Source organism: Priapulus caudatus, unplaced genomic scaffold (genome assembly GCF_000485595.1).
Source record: "Priapulus caudatus unplaced genomic scaffold, Priapulus_caudatus-5.0.1 Scaffold626, whole genome shotgun sequence".
Classification (NCBI taxonomy): domain Eukaryota; kingdom Metazoa; phylum Priapulida; class Priapulimorpha; order Priapulimorphida; family Priapulidae; genus Priapulus; species Priapulus caudatus.
Genome location: NW_014577687.1, coordinates 166,347 through 182,526, shown reverse-complemented (window position 1 = coordinate 182,526; position 16,180 = coordinate 166,347). Strand labels below are relative to the sequence as shown.

At 43.7% G+C, this 16,180-nt stretch overlaps 1 protein-coding gene across 1 annotated transcript in view; it reads left to right on the top strand.

Moving 5' to 3' along the window:
• The first annotated feature begins 10,742 nt into the window (after nt 1-10,742).
• The window catches only part of LOC106812243 (serine-protein kinase ATM-like), a 7,819-nt gene continuing 2,381 nt past the window's right edge, over nt 10,743-16,180 (top strand). The window contains exons 1-9 of the mRNA XM_014816074.1: nt 10,743-10,889; nt 11,265-11,405; nt 11,690-11,822; nt 12,165-12,329; nt 12,880-13,051; nt 13,242-13,404; nt 13,672-13,841; nt 14,214-14,543; nt 15,184-15,415. Of these exons, the coding sequence (XP_014671560.1) occupies nt 10,821-10,889; nt 11,265-11,405; nt 11,690-11,822; nt 12,165-12,329; nt 12,880-13,051; nt 13,242-13,404; nt 13,672-13,841; nt 14,214-14,543; nt 15,184-15,415 (1,575 nt within the window). The 5' untranslated portion in view covers nt 10,743-10,820. The remainder of the gene's footprint in view (nt 10,890-11,264; nt 11,406-11,689; nt 11,823-12,164; nt 12,330-12,879; nt 13,052-13,241; nt 13,405-13,671; nt 13,842-14,213; nt 14,544-15,183; nt 15,416-16,180) is intronic.

Genomic DNA, 16,180 nt, shown 5'->3' with positions numbered 1-16,180 from the left:
TATGCCAGACAAATACTTTCATAATCATTAATCTTTGTTAGCAGTACCCTCTACCAGGCCGCCGCCAGAACAATCGTTTGAAGTGGGTGCAACAATGCTCGGACAGTGGCCCAATGCAGGTTTTCGAGGAGGGTTGTAAGAAACAGGCGGGCGCGTATGCGCGATCCTCCTCCCAGAAAATTTGGAATCCCCCATTTTACTCCTGAAAGTAGGGGGGATGATTGTACACGCCATCCCCCCCACGTCAATAAGCGGGGGGCGGATACAATTTTTTATTACATCCCCCCCATTCCCCCGCTTATCTACGCCCCTGGCAAGTGGCGGCCCCACTTACTCGTGTATTAAACCAGACATCTCGTCCTCTTTACATTTCCACGCGAGAACATTTCCTGCCAGGATTTCATGGAGATATCTCTGGCCGGAGTAGCGTCAAGAACAAAGCGCACAGAGTTATTAATTCGAAACAAGTGAACATTTAGCTACACATAGATTACCAATGATGGAAGCTGTTGATGTGTTTTTGGTCTGTTAGTCGTGTGAAATGAAGCTGCAGCGATCGAGCGCGACGATATTGAGACGTTCCAAGGGTGCCGTTGATACTAAAGCCCCGGGTCACAACGGATCGTACGAAATTTTGTCGTGCCGTGGACCCATAAAATATTGTGCGTGGCTCAGATCTTGCAACATGCCCGAAATGTATTTAGCAGTGTCACAAAGGCTACGACACTCAAAGAGTGGTTTGCCGATGGGCGCGGCCGACAGAAAAAAAAAATATGTCGTCGGCGTTATTCGCGTGGTCGTGGCGCCAAAGTCAGTTCGCGCTGCGTCAGTCCTGAGTTGTCGGCATTGTCGGGGGCGCTGTTTTTCACCCGTGGGAACCAGGTTCGGGGTTCACTCGTGGGATGCACGTTGCCTACAGTCGTGCGCACTGGCGCACAAACAGTCGTGGGTCATTCCAGTGGGTCACTCCGTTGGTCACTACGTGGCGTCAGCTCGGGGTCATCCGCGCGTCCGATCTCCCGGACTATTATAACGAGGCCCGGTCTGTTGCCTGCGCATGTTGCTGCAGAAGATTTTCCATGTGGATACATCGATTCTGCCCGAGTTTTGACATTTGTCACTTCAGTTTAATGCAAAGCTTAGTATCCAGGATGCCTCGCAGAAGAAAACCAGCAAGAGAAAGGTGGTAAGTCCTAGCAGTTGGCCTTGGTCGATGCGAGGGGGACATTCAGCAACAGCTCGTGAAACATGCCAGACTCCCTCGCATGAACCCCACGAAAGGTCACCGGCAGATTCCCGCTCCAACTCTTTGCATCAGAGTTACTATACTGGCCCGAAACATCAGGCGCCGCTCGATCCACGGCCGAACCACCAACGTCGGGGGTTTTCGCCGGTCCTGCGATGCTCCCAGGGCCCGGATCAACGCCAACAGCCACTATATTACTGCTCTGCTGGGAGTTCCTCCAGACGCCCCTTCAGCAGGGCCACGCGTAGCTCGCTCAGGTGGAATAGCCATCTCTCTTCAGCGCCGCACAGGCAGTTTTTAATTCGCAAGCGTTCATTCGCCCGGCACACCATATACCCCTCAAAAAAACGAAATAGTCTGCAAGATCTAACGCAAGACTAATGCACGACAGACATGCAATGTTGTGCCGAGCCTCTTACGAAATTATAATATTTCGTAGAGACAATTTGCACAACTGTCTCACGACTGTTCCTGCGACAGCCGTGAGCACAAATGTAGACAAGTGTTAGTAGATTGTATTGACTAAAAATCATTTCTTCTGGCTACCCCGACAAGACATATTTTACTCGCACGACAGTCGCAAGACTGTCCAAGACTGTTGTAGCGACAGACGTCACGGCACACCAGTAAGACATAGATACCACCAAACAATCCTGCCCAACAAAAAAGGTGCATGTTCAATTTGTGCCTCACGACGGCAAGTGATTGCACGATGCTGCAAAATGTTCGTAGGACTGTCTTGCGACGACCCCCGATGACCCACGATTTGCCCCAAATTTTTCTGTCGCAGTCGTGTGCACAAATGGTCGTAGGCTCGTTCGTGACCAGGGCTTAAGCACTGCCGCATTCGGAGTGCGCCGCACATTTTTAGCCCTCACCTTGACATCGTCAAGATGAGGCTATTTGCCATGGTGTCGTCGTCCGTCGTATGTCCGTCCTCCTGTCAACATTGGGCTACGCGTCAATCGATACTTCAGGAAACCGTGTTTGACCACATGCTTTGAAATGGGGTTATAGTTGTTACTGCCTATGCTCCCATATTGAACGTTCCTATTTTGGAGTACGCCAGCTCGACGCTACTTTCGAGCACGAGGCAATTTTTGGCGCAAAAATTGGAATCTGCCATTAGTCAGTTCAAGCTTCAAACGGATTTTGCCCCTCATTGTTTGCTATGTGAATGAATAAGGGCGTAGGGCGTTTTGATATTTTAAAAAAAATTATGGCAATAGGGGAGGTTTTGGCAAGTTATAGGAGCATTTATATATGAGACACACAATAACGTCTGTCGGTGTCACACTCGTCTGGTTCGTTTAACAATGGATTTCTTGGCCAATATCTATAATGCAAAATTGGTATTTCCTTCACCCTTCCGATAAAAAGCGTTCTATATTAGAGTAAAGTTTTACAAAACATGGCGGAACGCCAGCATAACCTATTTATATTCTCGAAACGCCAATCGCTGAAGAAAACATCAATGGTTATAGCACGCCATCTACCGCTCACAAATTGTGATTCATTTTGGTTTATAAATTATTGCGATATACAGATGGCAACCGCTGTTGCTACTGCTAGCAAAAAACTCATAGAAGTAAAACACTTTCATGTAACCAATTAACTCTTGACAGAAAGTCGCTGTGTTATTGGCCAGGGGAAACCATTGTCACGTGGTATATGCAGCCTACGATGCGAATAGCGTATCTCAATCTTACCGTTACACATCGAGCGGAGCTCCGGCTTTCTAGGCAGTGCCTAATCTGAATATATTAAAAACGTTAAATGGCCCGATCATTAGGTTTGTAAACGCCATCACTCGCCACATTCTCAGACTTGTCACATTCAAACACTTATATTTTCACATAAAAAATCTACACATAATATATCAAGAGTATATAATGGAGTTCTCCCGATATTATACTCTTCGTTTCTATAATGTAAGTCTCATGGTGCTCAATTAAAACTGACGTTCTTCTCACTCACTCATTTGTGTCCTTTTAGCCTCATGATCATAGTCAGATGCGAGCTTTGTAGGATCGTCATGGATCGTGCCGTCCCGTCCGGTTGCGTCAACAGTGGGCACACAATCTCTTCCGCGTCGACGTACGGTCACGATATCAGCCAACATCGTCCGGCAGGGTGCGATCGTCAAAACGAGTTGGGATGTCGAAGCTGGGGTCAAAGTCACAAGGTCAAAGGTGTAGAAAGAAGGGGGAACATTCACTCTTTAACTTAAGGTATAGGAGGAAATGCATAATTGCCGGCACAAATCTAAACGGGCCTCGAACCTAGGCTCGTGATAGCGGTGTGTATTAGAACCATCATTGGTATGCAAAAAGCCATCACTGTGCCGAAATGCGAGGTCACACGTCAAAGGTCAATGGGCACAGCAGCAATTTTAGACAATTTTTGAGGACAGAGCGTCTGATGGAGCCCGATTGAAAACTTTTTTGCTTTCAGCGGTACCTAGCATTACTTGTGCTGTATTTGAAAAGACAGGCAAAATGTACCTTCTGCTGACATGCGTAAGAGTAAAGTGTCGGAATAACCTTTTTGCCTCAGAGGAGGGTTAAACATGGGAATTTTTACTGTCGGTTAGAAGAATTTTGACTGCCGGGTTTGCTAGTAGAATCTATACGATCCTGGATGTATGAGCTACATGTCACAATGAAATTTCAAAATGTAAAATTGGTTGAAGAAGAGCGTATTATGCTCGCTTAAATCGTATAATTTCGTATGGCATTCTGTTGACTGTCAGTATGTTACATGTAAGCGTATGCCACTGCCAGTGGCCACTGCCAGCTGGCATGTGCGGTGGTGTACTGTGTAGTTTTTGCACGCCTTAATTGGTTTACAGGGATGAAGCTTCTCTATTTGCAGCCTGTTAGGTTGCTGCCGTAGGTAAATGGATGAGGCTTACCTTCTGTCTTGCATATAGTTCGTTGCACTCGGTACGAGGTGGCGAAGCTTCCATCTTTAATCTGAAGACACTTAACGTATCGCGCACTTCTTGTGCGCAACTTTCATAACGATCCAACGAACATCCTTTGAGATAGGTTCCTGATACTCATCCCTGTGCATTCACTGTCTTCTGGGCCGTGTGATCGGAACACATTTGGACTAACACGGTTTACTAGAATCGCCACCACTCCACCACAGATCACCGCAGTAGAACGTCTAGGATGTACCAGCGGCTGTCCGCTCCGCGGCCACTTGTTGTGGTGAGCTACAGTGTCATTGACACTTTCATTATATAGTGACATTAGTGTGTAATATTATTATGTGTAAATACTAAATATGTGTAATTATGTGTAAATGTGCGGCGGCATGCGTGCCGGTGTAGCTGTGTGTTGCAGAGGAATATTGAACCGCGAATTTATAGAAATATTTGGCCAATATATAGGCGAAAGAGCAGTAGAGAAACCAAGACTGGAAGTAAATACAGCACACTTTCCCGATGTTTATTTTACCTTATTTTTTTTCTTTATGAGACGCACGTTCTAAGTGCCTGTGACCCTGTCGTTGTGCAGTATACTGTAGTGAACAGTTTCCTGCGACTGCTACTGCGGCCCAAGGATATAAGAGCTGTCCACATTTGCACATGTCGCACATTGCGAAAATTGATTGGGGACAGCACTTATATCATTGAACCGCTACTGCTAGTGTTTCTGGCAGTACTGCGTGCGGCTGCGGCGGGTGTTGAAGGTACTCGGCCTTGGATAGCCACAATTTTCCTTCTCGCTTCTCACTACGTGAAACAGTCGTAGATGCTGGTCAGGCTAGTGTTCGAGGGGGCCATGGCCCGAAGCGACACTAACCCGATGTTACAGGAAATTTGAGTAAAAAGTACTAAAACACTTCTTTAGTTTAAAGTTTAAACAGCACAAGTAACAAGTTGAACTTTGGCCCTGTTAGTTATGAAGTTTTAATATTATAGAATGATTATTATATAGTGATAATACTTTATTCTACCCAATATTGATAGAGTAATATAATAAACGTAGTTTTATTTTCCCTTGTTTAACAATATGTAGTACTGTTTATAACATTTGTTTTTGCACTAACGTATTGGTAAAAACACATGCAAAAACCTGCTCACTTATACTTACCCAAGACCAGCGAAAAAAATATACGGGAGCGGCGAGCGATTTCGCTGCCGTCAGCTTTCAAAGCGCTCTGGTAACAACAATTACGAGAGCGAAAATTTTGGAAGATACAAGAAAAAATCGCTCCCGTGCCGCCGGCAGCATTCGAAATTAGTTCCTGTGATGGGCTATTTTGATCCTACAAAACAATCTGAGGTGCTAGTAGATGCCAGCCCGGTAGGTGTTGCTGCAGTTCTGACTCAAAAGTCGGGTGACGAGATGTCTGTTATAAGCTATGCCAGCCGTGCGTTGTCTTCAGTTGAACAACGATATTCCCAGACAGAAAGGGAGGCACTTGCAGTCGTGTTTGGCTGCGAAAAATTCCACCTGTACCTTTATGGAAGTCACTTCATCATCTTTACCGATCACCGACCTCTCTTAGGGATTTTCAACAACCCTAGGTCTATGTACACCACCAGCTCAGATAGAACGCTGGGTGTTGCGGCTTCAACAGTATGATATGATGCTACAGTACCGTCCAGGCAAGGATAACCCAGCAGACTTTACAAGCCGACATCCTGGGAACAGTGCCGTGCAGACAGAATCGGTGAAGAGTACATTAACTTCCTGGCACAGGCAAGCACTCCTATTGCCTTGACCCTTGATGGGATCAGAGCAGCAACTGCTGGTGATAAGGAAATGCAAGATGTCATGAAGGCCATCAGATCAGATCGGTGGTCACAAGAGATCTCACAATACTAGAAGGTCAGAGGGGAGCTGTCGGTTACAGCCGACCAAAGCCTAGTCCTCAGAGGACGACGCATGGTTCTCCCACAGTCATTGTGAAAGAGAGCAATAGAGCTTTATCAAGAAGGCCACCAGGGACTAGTTAAATTTAAGCAATTGCTCAGAGCGAAGGTGTGGTTTCCTAATGTGGACAAGCTAATGGCGGACCAAATAGAAAGATGCATAGCATGCCAGAGTAATATCACAACACCCCAGACTACGGTCCCTCTACAAATGACAGACTTACCGGATTACCCATGGCAGTCTGTCAGCGTTGAATTCTATGGTGAGCTACCATCAGGGAAACATCTTATAGTTCTGATAGATGATTTCTCCAGGTATCCAGTTGTTGAGATCATACATTCACTCACGGCTACGACTGTCCTTGACAGAGTGTTTTCTCAGTTCGGAACCCCAGAAAGGTTGAGGTCCGATAACGACCCTCCCTTCAACAGTCAAGACTTTGCAGACTTCACTAAATATCTTGGTATAAAACACCATCGTGTAACTTCTTTGTGGCCACAGGCCAACGGGGAGGTAGAGAGGTTTATGCGGAACTTAGGAAAGGTGACCAGAGCCGCAGCTGTTGAACATAAATCATGGAAACAGGAACTGTTCAAATACCTAAGAAATTGTCGTGCTACACCACACTCGACAACAGGAGTCCCACCAGCAACAGTTATGTTCGGACGTGACATTCGCATCAAGCTCCCATCAGTTGATGATGGAAAGGGCACCCTGGACAAAATCAACAGTGAAATCAGATCGAGAGATAGGGCTGCCAAAGCAAGGATGAAATCTTACTCGGACTCTAAACGGAGAGCGAAGGACTCCAATCTACACGTTGGAGACACTGTACTTGTGAGACAGAAGAAAATCAACAAGCTGACACCTACTTACAGTACCAAACATATGACTGTGATAACTGTCTAAGGAACAAAGGTGACAGCAGAGTGTGATGGACATCGTATAACACGAAACGCATCCTTCTTCAAAAAATTTCTTGGGGAGAAGGTAAAGGGGTCAGGGGACTAACAGTAATAAAAGACTCGTTCGTGATCTGGACTATGGCGAAGTGGACATTGTAGATCCAGTTGCTCATAATGATCCAGCTCCGGTTGAGAATCAGCTTGCTCCAGTTAGACCTCAGCGCAGAGCCAGGCGGCCCGCATATCTGCAGGACTATGCTGTTTGATCCGTTTATAAGTGGACATTAATTAATCAGAGTGAAAATTTGTCAGGAAAAACTGTCACTTAATTATATTGTTTAATGTTACCTAATATGTTCAATCCAGTTGTATTTTGGACATCAATCATGCTACTTTCAGTTTCTTCAACAATAAGCAATTCTCCCATTAATAGGGTTTTAAACATAAGTTAAAGGACTTTGTAGGACACTTTCATGTAGTGTTTATTATTCCATTATAATTATTAGACATTGGTTGTCAATCCAATAAGAAGGTGAGAGATGTGATATTCAGTGTACAACTGTGTAGTCTTACGTTTCCCCGATAGGGGGCATTAAAGTGGTTCTTGTTCGCAACAACCATTAGTGTGATGCGTGTTTGTCTCCTTGAGATAATATTCAAACATTACAGTTCTGACCCGGAGGCCCGAGCCCACTAAGTTTTTGCTCGGGCCACCATCTCTACGAAACCACTCATCTCTTTTCCCCTCATATTACTGCTGCAAATACTACGGTTTATCGCCGAACGGGCAGTTAGACAGACCTTGTAACGACGAGTTGGGATGCGCAAACAGAGCCGTCCATCCTAAACGTAGACGCGATCCAAAAGCTCCCCTGACATTCCTAGGAGATTGAAACATATTTGACCAACTTATTTAAGTTACATGTATGGCTGAAATTTAAGCAAATGAATTATTAGTTAAATTCCTTCCTAATTTATGTTAAATACTGCTATAGAGAATTAAGCGGACCACCAATTTTGTGCAGGTCCACCAACTTTCTGAACGGTTGGTGGTCCACGCTGTCACTAGATTTTCAGCCAGAAATTTCGAACCCTGCGGTGCGGGCGACGACAAACCCGCTTGCCCGCATGGCCCGATGGCCAACCAAAATTCGCCCGGGCAAGTAGCTTGAAATTGCACTTGCCTGTTCGGGCAAGCAAGTTTTGTTTATTGAATGGCTAGACATAATGAGATTTGCTGATACTGGTGCTGAGTGCTGAATGCTGATGAATGATATTAGAGTCAGTGTATCAAAATTATGAAAATTTTAACAAAATCATGCTATGAAAAAGTAGCTATGGCCAAGCCTAAAATAGCTCCCGTAAAAAAAATTACGAGAGCTCTTTTTTCCATACAAAATCAAAAAAGAGCTCGTAAAAAAAAGAGTAATGTTTAGGCTGCCCAAGACTAGTGTAGTAGTAGTAGTACTATAATCTACCAATACAGCCTGTCATATTGCAGTTACAGATACAGGTGTTGAGTGGATGTTTGTAGAGTTCAGATTGCGGTCACAAACACCCCCATCTCAAGTCTGATATACTATATAATTACTGCCATAGATTCTAAAATGAGCTGCAGGCTACAAGATCATATATACTACCAAAAAGTGTGTAATGGCATGAACGCACTTGCAGTGGCGTTATGTCATCCTTTGCATACATACCAGTAGCATTATGTCGTAGAGAGTAATCTCATTTATTTCAATGCAGAAATGCAAATTTTCATCTGATCTGTTGTTCTAAGATGGTTTTATGCTGTTTTTATGACGTTAAAAAATTGACAGTAGATGGAATTGGGAGATCGAGAAATAGCATTATATATATATATATAATATATATATATATATATAATATAATATATGCTTATATCAATTTGTGTATATATATACAACAGCATATCTGCATTTTCTCCACAATTAGACATGCTTTGATAGGCTTGTGCATCCTAATTGAAGCTGTATTTTTAGCTCATCTGACGAAGTCCCCTGAGCTAAAAATCCCTATGGGGGATCGTGAAAAGGACTCGGGATGACAAATTTGGGGGGTCAAGGGTCAAAGGTCAAGATGTGTAAATGGAGGGGGAATATTCCCCCCTTAACTTAAAAGGTAAGAGGGAAAAGCGGCTCAACCTATGCTCTGAATATTCGGTGTATAGTGTGATGGGCAGAAAACCCATCAGCAGTGTGAAATTGGAGGTCACAGGTCAAAGGGCAGTGGGGGAAAGGTCAGATATCAGATATTTTCTGAGGACATGGCCTAATTAATGGACAGAGTGAAAAACTTTTTTGTTTCAGCGCTGACCTACCATTTTTATCACTTTATTGAAAGGACCATGAAATGTGCTTTCCGCTGACGTGCGAAGAGTAAGTGTCTAATAACCTTTTGACCCTCAAGAGGAGGGTTAAAGTGATTACGTCACCGTAAATAATAAAAAAAAAAAAAATCTACTTTTTCACAAAATATAAGTAAGTTCACTTTTTATGGTTAAATTGCTGCATTATACTTCTTATTTTACTATATTGTTCGATGTGAACATACACTCGTTACGCATACATAGCCTATAGCAAGCAATTAATGTCAGGAACACTAATATGAAATCGTCCAGGTTTTTTGGATTTTTAACTAGTTGAGAAACAAACTTATCAGGTAAGAATTTGACGAGTTGTAAGTTAGTAAAAATGGCAACAAAAATTTAACAAATTTTACCATAGAAAATTTGTGACGTAGTCAATTTAAACATGGATTTCTGAACTGCCTCAATGACGTGACAGTGTTGTGACTGTTGTCATATTCATGGAACATCCATAATCTAGAAACCCAATAAGCCTGGATAGCTGAATGCCTACAGCACAGGCGTCACGGCTCAAAGGTCGTTGGATCGAATCCCATCTGATTTTTTATTATTTACCTCTTTTCTGTATTTTTCTATCTTTATGCATTTAACTATTGTTTTCCAATTAACGCAAATATTTACATGATTTATTTACAACAATTTAATAACAACAAATAATTTTTACAATTAATAAAAAAAAAAAATAGGGTTAGGGTTAGGGTCACAATGCACCATAAAACAGGAGTTTTAGGCACGCGATTTGTATCAACCAATGGGATTTAGGAGATGCAGAATGCAGAAGGTTGCTGAAATGATGTGTACGCAACTGCGTATCTGCATATCTGCGCCTATAACAAAGGTGTCACTACGCACGACTTAAATGTTACGTTTATAACCGTAGCAAGATACCTCAGATGAGCCCAGACGCTCTGCGGCTCTTGTTAAAATTAATCTATATAGTTTTGGTGAAAGTTTTATCTCTATAGTTAAAAAGTAAAAGAAATAACACAAATCCTGTATCACCTCCTGTTTTGCTGCAAACTTGTGGTTGAGCGAAAGGCTATATTGGTAGAGTACGGTGAGTGCATTTATGGCTGGCACATGGAGAATTCAGCCATGTACTCTGGCTTGTATTTGTACTCTAGTAAGTAGTTGCTTAACATCAGCCCTTTTGTGCCTCATCTCTCCCGATACTTTTATACTCACAGGTATTGTAATTTCAAAGCAGTAGTATTTAGTAAAAACACCCTGAAAGCTTACAAGTACTGCAGTGAAATAAACCTAGCTATATTTATTTCTAATGACTTATTTCTCCAAATTTTTTAGGCACTTAATGTGAAGTTCAACCAACAGACCATCAAGCTATAATCATAAGAAGGTCTCTCATCACCGCCTGATATCTTGACAGGATGGGTGACATATCTGAGCTTGAATTGTGTTGCCAACAGCTTGCAACTAACAAGGTTTCAGAGAGAAAGGTAAAACTCATTTACATATAGTATGTATATATTTTTTTAACGAAATTTTTAATGAATATTTTTATGATAAGTCTTTATTAGTAACATCAATATACTGGTTTTTTGCTATTAAATAATATGTACCCTATAGTGATCGTATAAGTTTACATTTACCTTGTCTGTCATATGTCCAGAATGCCTTTGCACCCTGCAATAAATTGTCTAGGAATTTACAATTTCATAATTGTTCATCACCCAGAACAAATCTTTGGAAATTTGGAAATGATTTATCAAAAATTTCGTTACTCATTTTCAGCGATTAAAAGAAAGCATTACTGGTAATATGTTATTTATATAAATCTTTGTCATCTGTAGTTGCTTTTGTTATATATGCAGAAGCAAATAGAGATTTTACAAGAACTCCTGGGCAGCTCTCATCTGACCCAGCAGTTGGACATGAATAGCAGCAGTTCTGCCGAATCCAGAGTGTTTACCTGGGACTGTGTCTTCAGATCTGTTGCAGGATTAGTGGTCAAGGTAGGTAGGTGGTAGTCTGTGCATGCATGTGGGTACATTCCATATTACAGCTGAACTACTACAGTTAAGTTCAATTTATACTAAGTACCAAGTGATACGACTTAATTTATCAAGAAGAAATATTTATGATGAACGAATATATACGTTGGTAATTGCTCTCATGAATTTATTTCATGCTCACATGCTGCTGTTTGTCTTGAATACTGCTACTGATTAAATCTGCCCAGAATGCAGGAAACTATCATAATACCCATTGTGTCCAAAATTGATTGGTCTTGAACCAGGAGGCAGAACTGATGGAGCAGGCAGAGAACAAGGGAGGCAAGCTACCCACGTCAACATCTCTGAATTTAAGAGAGCGCAAGAAACGAGATTGCATGAGACTGCTGAAATCCGTCATCCGACTTGCGAACAAACGTATGCCTTGGGGCGATTTTTTTTGCTAATCTGTAGCTGTAGTTAATAACTGGCCTTATAATAATACTAATTAGCAATTATTTTCAAATATGACATTAACCCTCATTCATTAACAAGCAACAAGTAGCGAGGTTAACTCCTTTATATATGACACGTACGTGTTATCATGAACATATGCATATCTGTGATACACTGCTAACATGTTCCTGTCACCGTGGCCTCGTCCAGTTCTCTGCGAGCCAAGCACGCGCCTTTACCCGTCTGTCGATTTCGGTGTGAATTCTAACAACCCGCGCAGAGATGCGAAGACATGCATTTCTTGGGTGTTTGCGTTGCTTGCAGGTGCGCTACACCTGTCTACGAGTGCGCTGATGTGGCACATTGTCGACATGCTGGAGAACGACTTCACACATCAGATATTTGGCACCGACTACGGGAGCGTGCTCATGAAGGAAGTGCTGCCCAACAGAAAGCTATGCTGCGACGTGACGTCGAAAATTTGGAATCGTAAGTAAGACGGCTGTGATCTAGGCGGTAACGTATGGCATTTCATGTGAACAGTGTTGTCGATTCAGATACTGCAGTGGCAGCACTGTACCTCTGTGTAAAACAGTGTTGCTAATAGCTTCCTAGTTGATAGATATGCTGGTAGGACAGTATCAAAAGTGCAATTGTATTATATGTAAAATAATAAAAGATTTTGCGATAAATCAAAAATTTGTACTGAAGCGACAGTTTCTACAACAACTCTACTGTCTTTATTAAGCCGCACTGATCATTTGCTTTTAAGCTTGTCGCCAGAAGCCAGTTAGTAGGGGCGGGGGGGGGGGGGGAAGGCATTGCATTTTAGTGCAAAACCATGAGGCTAGTAGTTTCCTAGTTGGTAGAAGGGCTGATGAGACAGTATCAAATTGCAATTTTATTTTATGTAAAATAATAGTATTATCGAGATAAATTAAAAATTAACGTAATAAAATTCAAGGTAATACACGTGATTCGCCCGAGACCCCCCCCCCCCCCCGTTCTCTGCCATGATGCCGCGTCTGTCGTCTGCCAGGGCTGCTGCATGTCTACGTCCTGGAGCTGCAGGAGTGCGAGGACGGCAAGCGACGAGTGGATCGCGTCAGTGTCACCTCCCTCCTCTACACGATCATCGGCAAGGCGACCGAGCACTGCTCCGTGCACCAGGAGATCATTCCCGGTCTCTCTCACCCTCTGAAAAACCTCAGGTAGGTTCCTCCTTTTCTTGAAGTTGCCGGAAGAGTTCTCTCGTTGTGATACGGATGGAAATAGGAAAAATTCGCGATTACACGAACATGAGTAGTTGTATTTTTACCTGCACGTCTCGCGTGCGCGCATGACGATGGGTACGATGTGGAGTGAGCGTGGATTAATCAGCGGTCGTCGTTGCCTCGGCAGGCAGGAGCAAAACCAGGTCGTGGTGGAGCACTTGGTCTGCACTGCCAACATACTTTGCCGAGCGTTGGCTGCCGACTGCAGGCACATGATCTGCAAGATGGGAGAGGCCGTATTCAATAACATGCTCCACTACTTTACAGTACAGACCACGCCATTTCTCAAGGTAGTCGTTTACAAGGGCTGATAGCTCGATTCAGACTGCATTATTGGTTTTAACCTATATCTGACGTATTAACGGACGTTTGGATTTCATATCACCCCAATCGATTTACTAAGTACGTTTACGAGTAATAACGCATTAAGCAATTACTGTTTAAAGTCAGATGTAATAAAGCCGATGGATAATTTGTACGTATATTAGAAAAAATCTCCATGTACATCTACTGCTTTACGTCCTGAGTGATCTGCTGTATGTTTTACTATGTTTCAGGGCGAGCTCGTTGAGTTTTTTCACATCCAGATGGCAGCGCATCATCCTTGTGGTACAAAGTCTGGCGAGCCTGGTGCGCACGCTCACAATGCGGACACATGGGGGAGCCACCTTCGCAGACTTTACGAATCTCTCGACAATGAGTTGTATAAATACACCCAGCCAAGCAGGTTAGAACACGTAGATTACTAGATTGTAAACGCGATTTCGAGCTCATTGAAAGGTGACTCGATATGTAAAATTGACTACACTTACAGACTTATGTTTCGGCGACATCACGACGTGATAATTGTAGAAATCGTGCCGAAAACTAAAAGTAACTGAATGTTTCGTCGACGATCGGGGTCGATAACTATAATAATCTAATAATACTTAATAATGATGATAGTACATCAGTAATAATAGTAATTAAAAGTGTAATATAATAATAATAATAGAAACTAATAATACCTAAGAATTAATAATAATGTTAGTACCTAATAAGGTATTATTAGCAATCGATTGCGTCGAAAACTAAAAAAAAAATGACCGCTTATTTTCAGCGACATCGGGAAGTTGGACGAGCGGCTTGTGCATCTGTGCGCCGGCGTCTGGCGGCACGTGCTAACGGCGTTTCCCTCCACGATCGACGTGACGCAGTGCGAGCCGTCGTCGACGTTGATGGCGAGCGGCAGGCATAAGAAGCGTCGGCGCGTGGAGACGGGCTGGGACTCGATGCGCGAGCGCCTGGCGTCTCTGGGCGCGAGCGAGCGTGCCGTGCCGTGGCTGCGGCTGCTGCACGCCATCCTCGCGCGCCACCCCGCCGACCTGCCCGCGGCCGAGCTGCCGCCGCTGCTCGATGCACTGCAGCAGGCTCTCACCGCGTGCAAGGGGTGAGTGTGTCGCCCCCGGCGTGCAAGCGCGGGGTTGGTTTAATCGAGACTTTTTTTCGTCAGGGGGAAGAGCGGTCTGTCACTTTGGGTTTGGTCGGAGTCGTTAGGGGACCACGACAAGTTGGAGAGACCACGAACATTTTCTTCCTGGTTGGGTTATCAGACCGGCTTGCGTTTTAGTGACATTGTTGTATGTGGGACAAAGAAGAATACATATACACCATGGAGTTTATGGGGAGGGAACAGAGGCAAACACAAGGGTAGGGCCACAGGGGTTTATTGTTGCAGATGTCGTCCAATTAGAAGGGACTTCACAACTAATAGGGAGGGAAACCACAGTTCATGTAGTCAGTGCTCTGATGAAAATCGACTCCATTACAAGTAGTAGTTTGTGGATCTCTCATAATCTGATGTTTCGCAGTGTCATCGAATTCTGTATTACTCATCTCAAGTTACACGACTCTCTGTGTTTTGTGTTCTGTGGATCGGGGGTTGGCACTTCACGCAGTGTTGTGCAGTGTCTCGCGTTACTTACCCGACTCTGGTATGCTTTGGATTGCAAGCCAAGCATGCAGCAGTTTTGCACGTTATGCAGTGTTGCGCAGTGTTTCACGTTACCTATGCTGGCTTCACGTTGCAGCCCAAGCGTGAGCAGCTGGCTCTTCCAATGTCTGGCAGCGGTGGCTGGAGCGCAGGTGTCTCTTCGCTTGCAGCTGTCGGCGAAGCAGGAAGCCACGCTGGCGTTGGCGTGGAGACAGGTGTGGTTCGTCACGCTGCGCAGCGTTGCGGCGATCCACCGCGGCGAAGGCCTCGATCTGCTGTCCACGCTCATGCGTCACGCGCTCGTCACGCCCGACCACAAGCTCTTCCAGGTGCGTACGATCATCGCATTCAAACTGCGAGCGCGTCGGAAGTGGGATCGTTCTCGTTCAATCTCGCCGTACTGCACGACCTTCTCTTGCAGTCCCTCTCGCATCAAATTTACACCTTGTGTGTGAGAACTGGTAAAGGCGGGCCATGACGTATCTCAATTTTCTAGTAACAATAATGATAATGATGATGTTGCTACTGTTGCTGCTGCTGCTGCTGCTGATGGTGATGATAATGAGGACGATAATGATGATAATTTAAAATGTTAACGGTAATGATAATGATCGGAATGTTAATAATAGTAATTTAAACGTCAAGTTAGTTCAATGTCGTTATAATGGTTAAAGGTGCCCTGCCTCTAACTATCAAGCGGAAAACATAAAATCAGGCAATAATGAATTATTTTAACATTGCACGTTTGTAATTCCCTATATATGTGTGATAGGTAAAAAATAATTGCTCAGGAATACGTTCATTCAAAGCTTTTAGACTACAAAGTGAAAGTGTCGTGTCGAATGTTTCAAACAGCATTTATTTTTGCCGCTCTGCGGCGATGTTGTGACGCGTCTCTTGTTGCTATGCGGTGTTGCCAAGCGCTGAAGGTCATGAAGGCAGCATGCGTTACTTAGCATAGAAGTTAGCACTCTCAGCAAGTCAGCTCGCCACGACCATTTTAATTTTCAGGTTCAAGGATAGACAACATGGGATAGAGAACCTAACCTATCCCAATAAAACCAATGTCATTTACATCAATATAAATATAATAT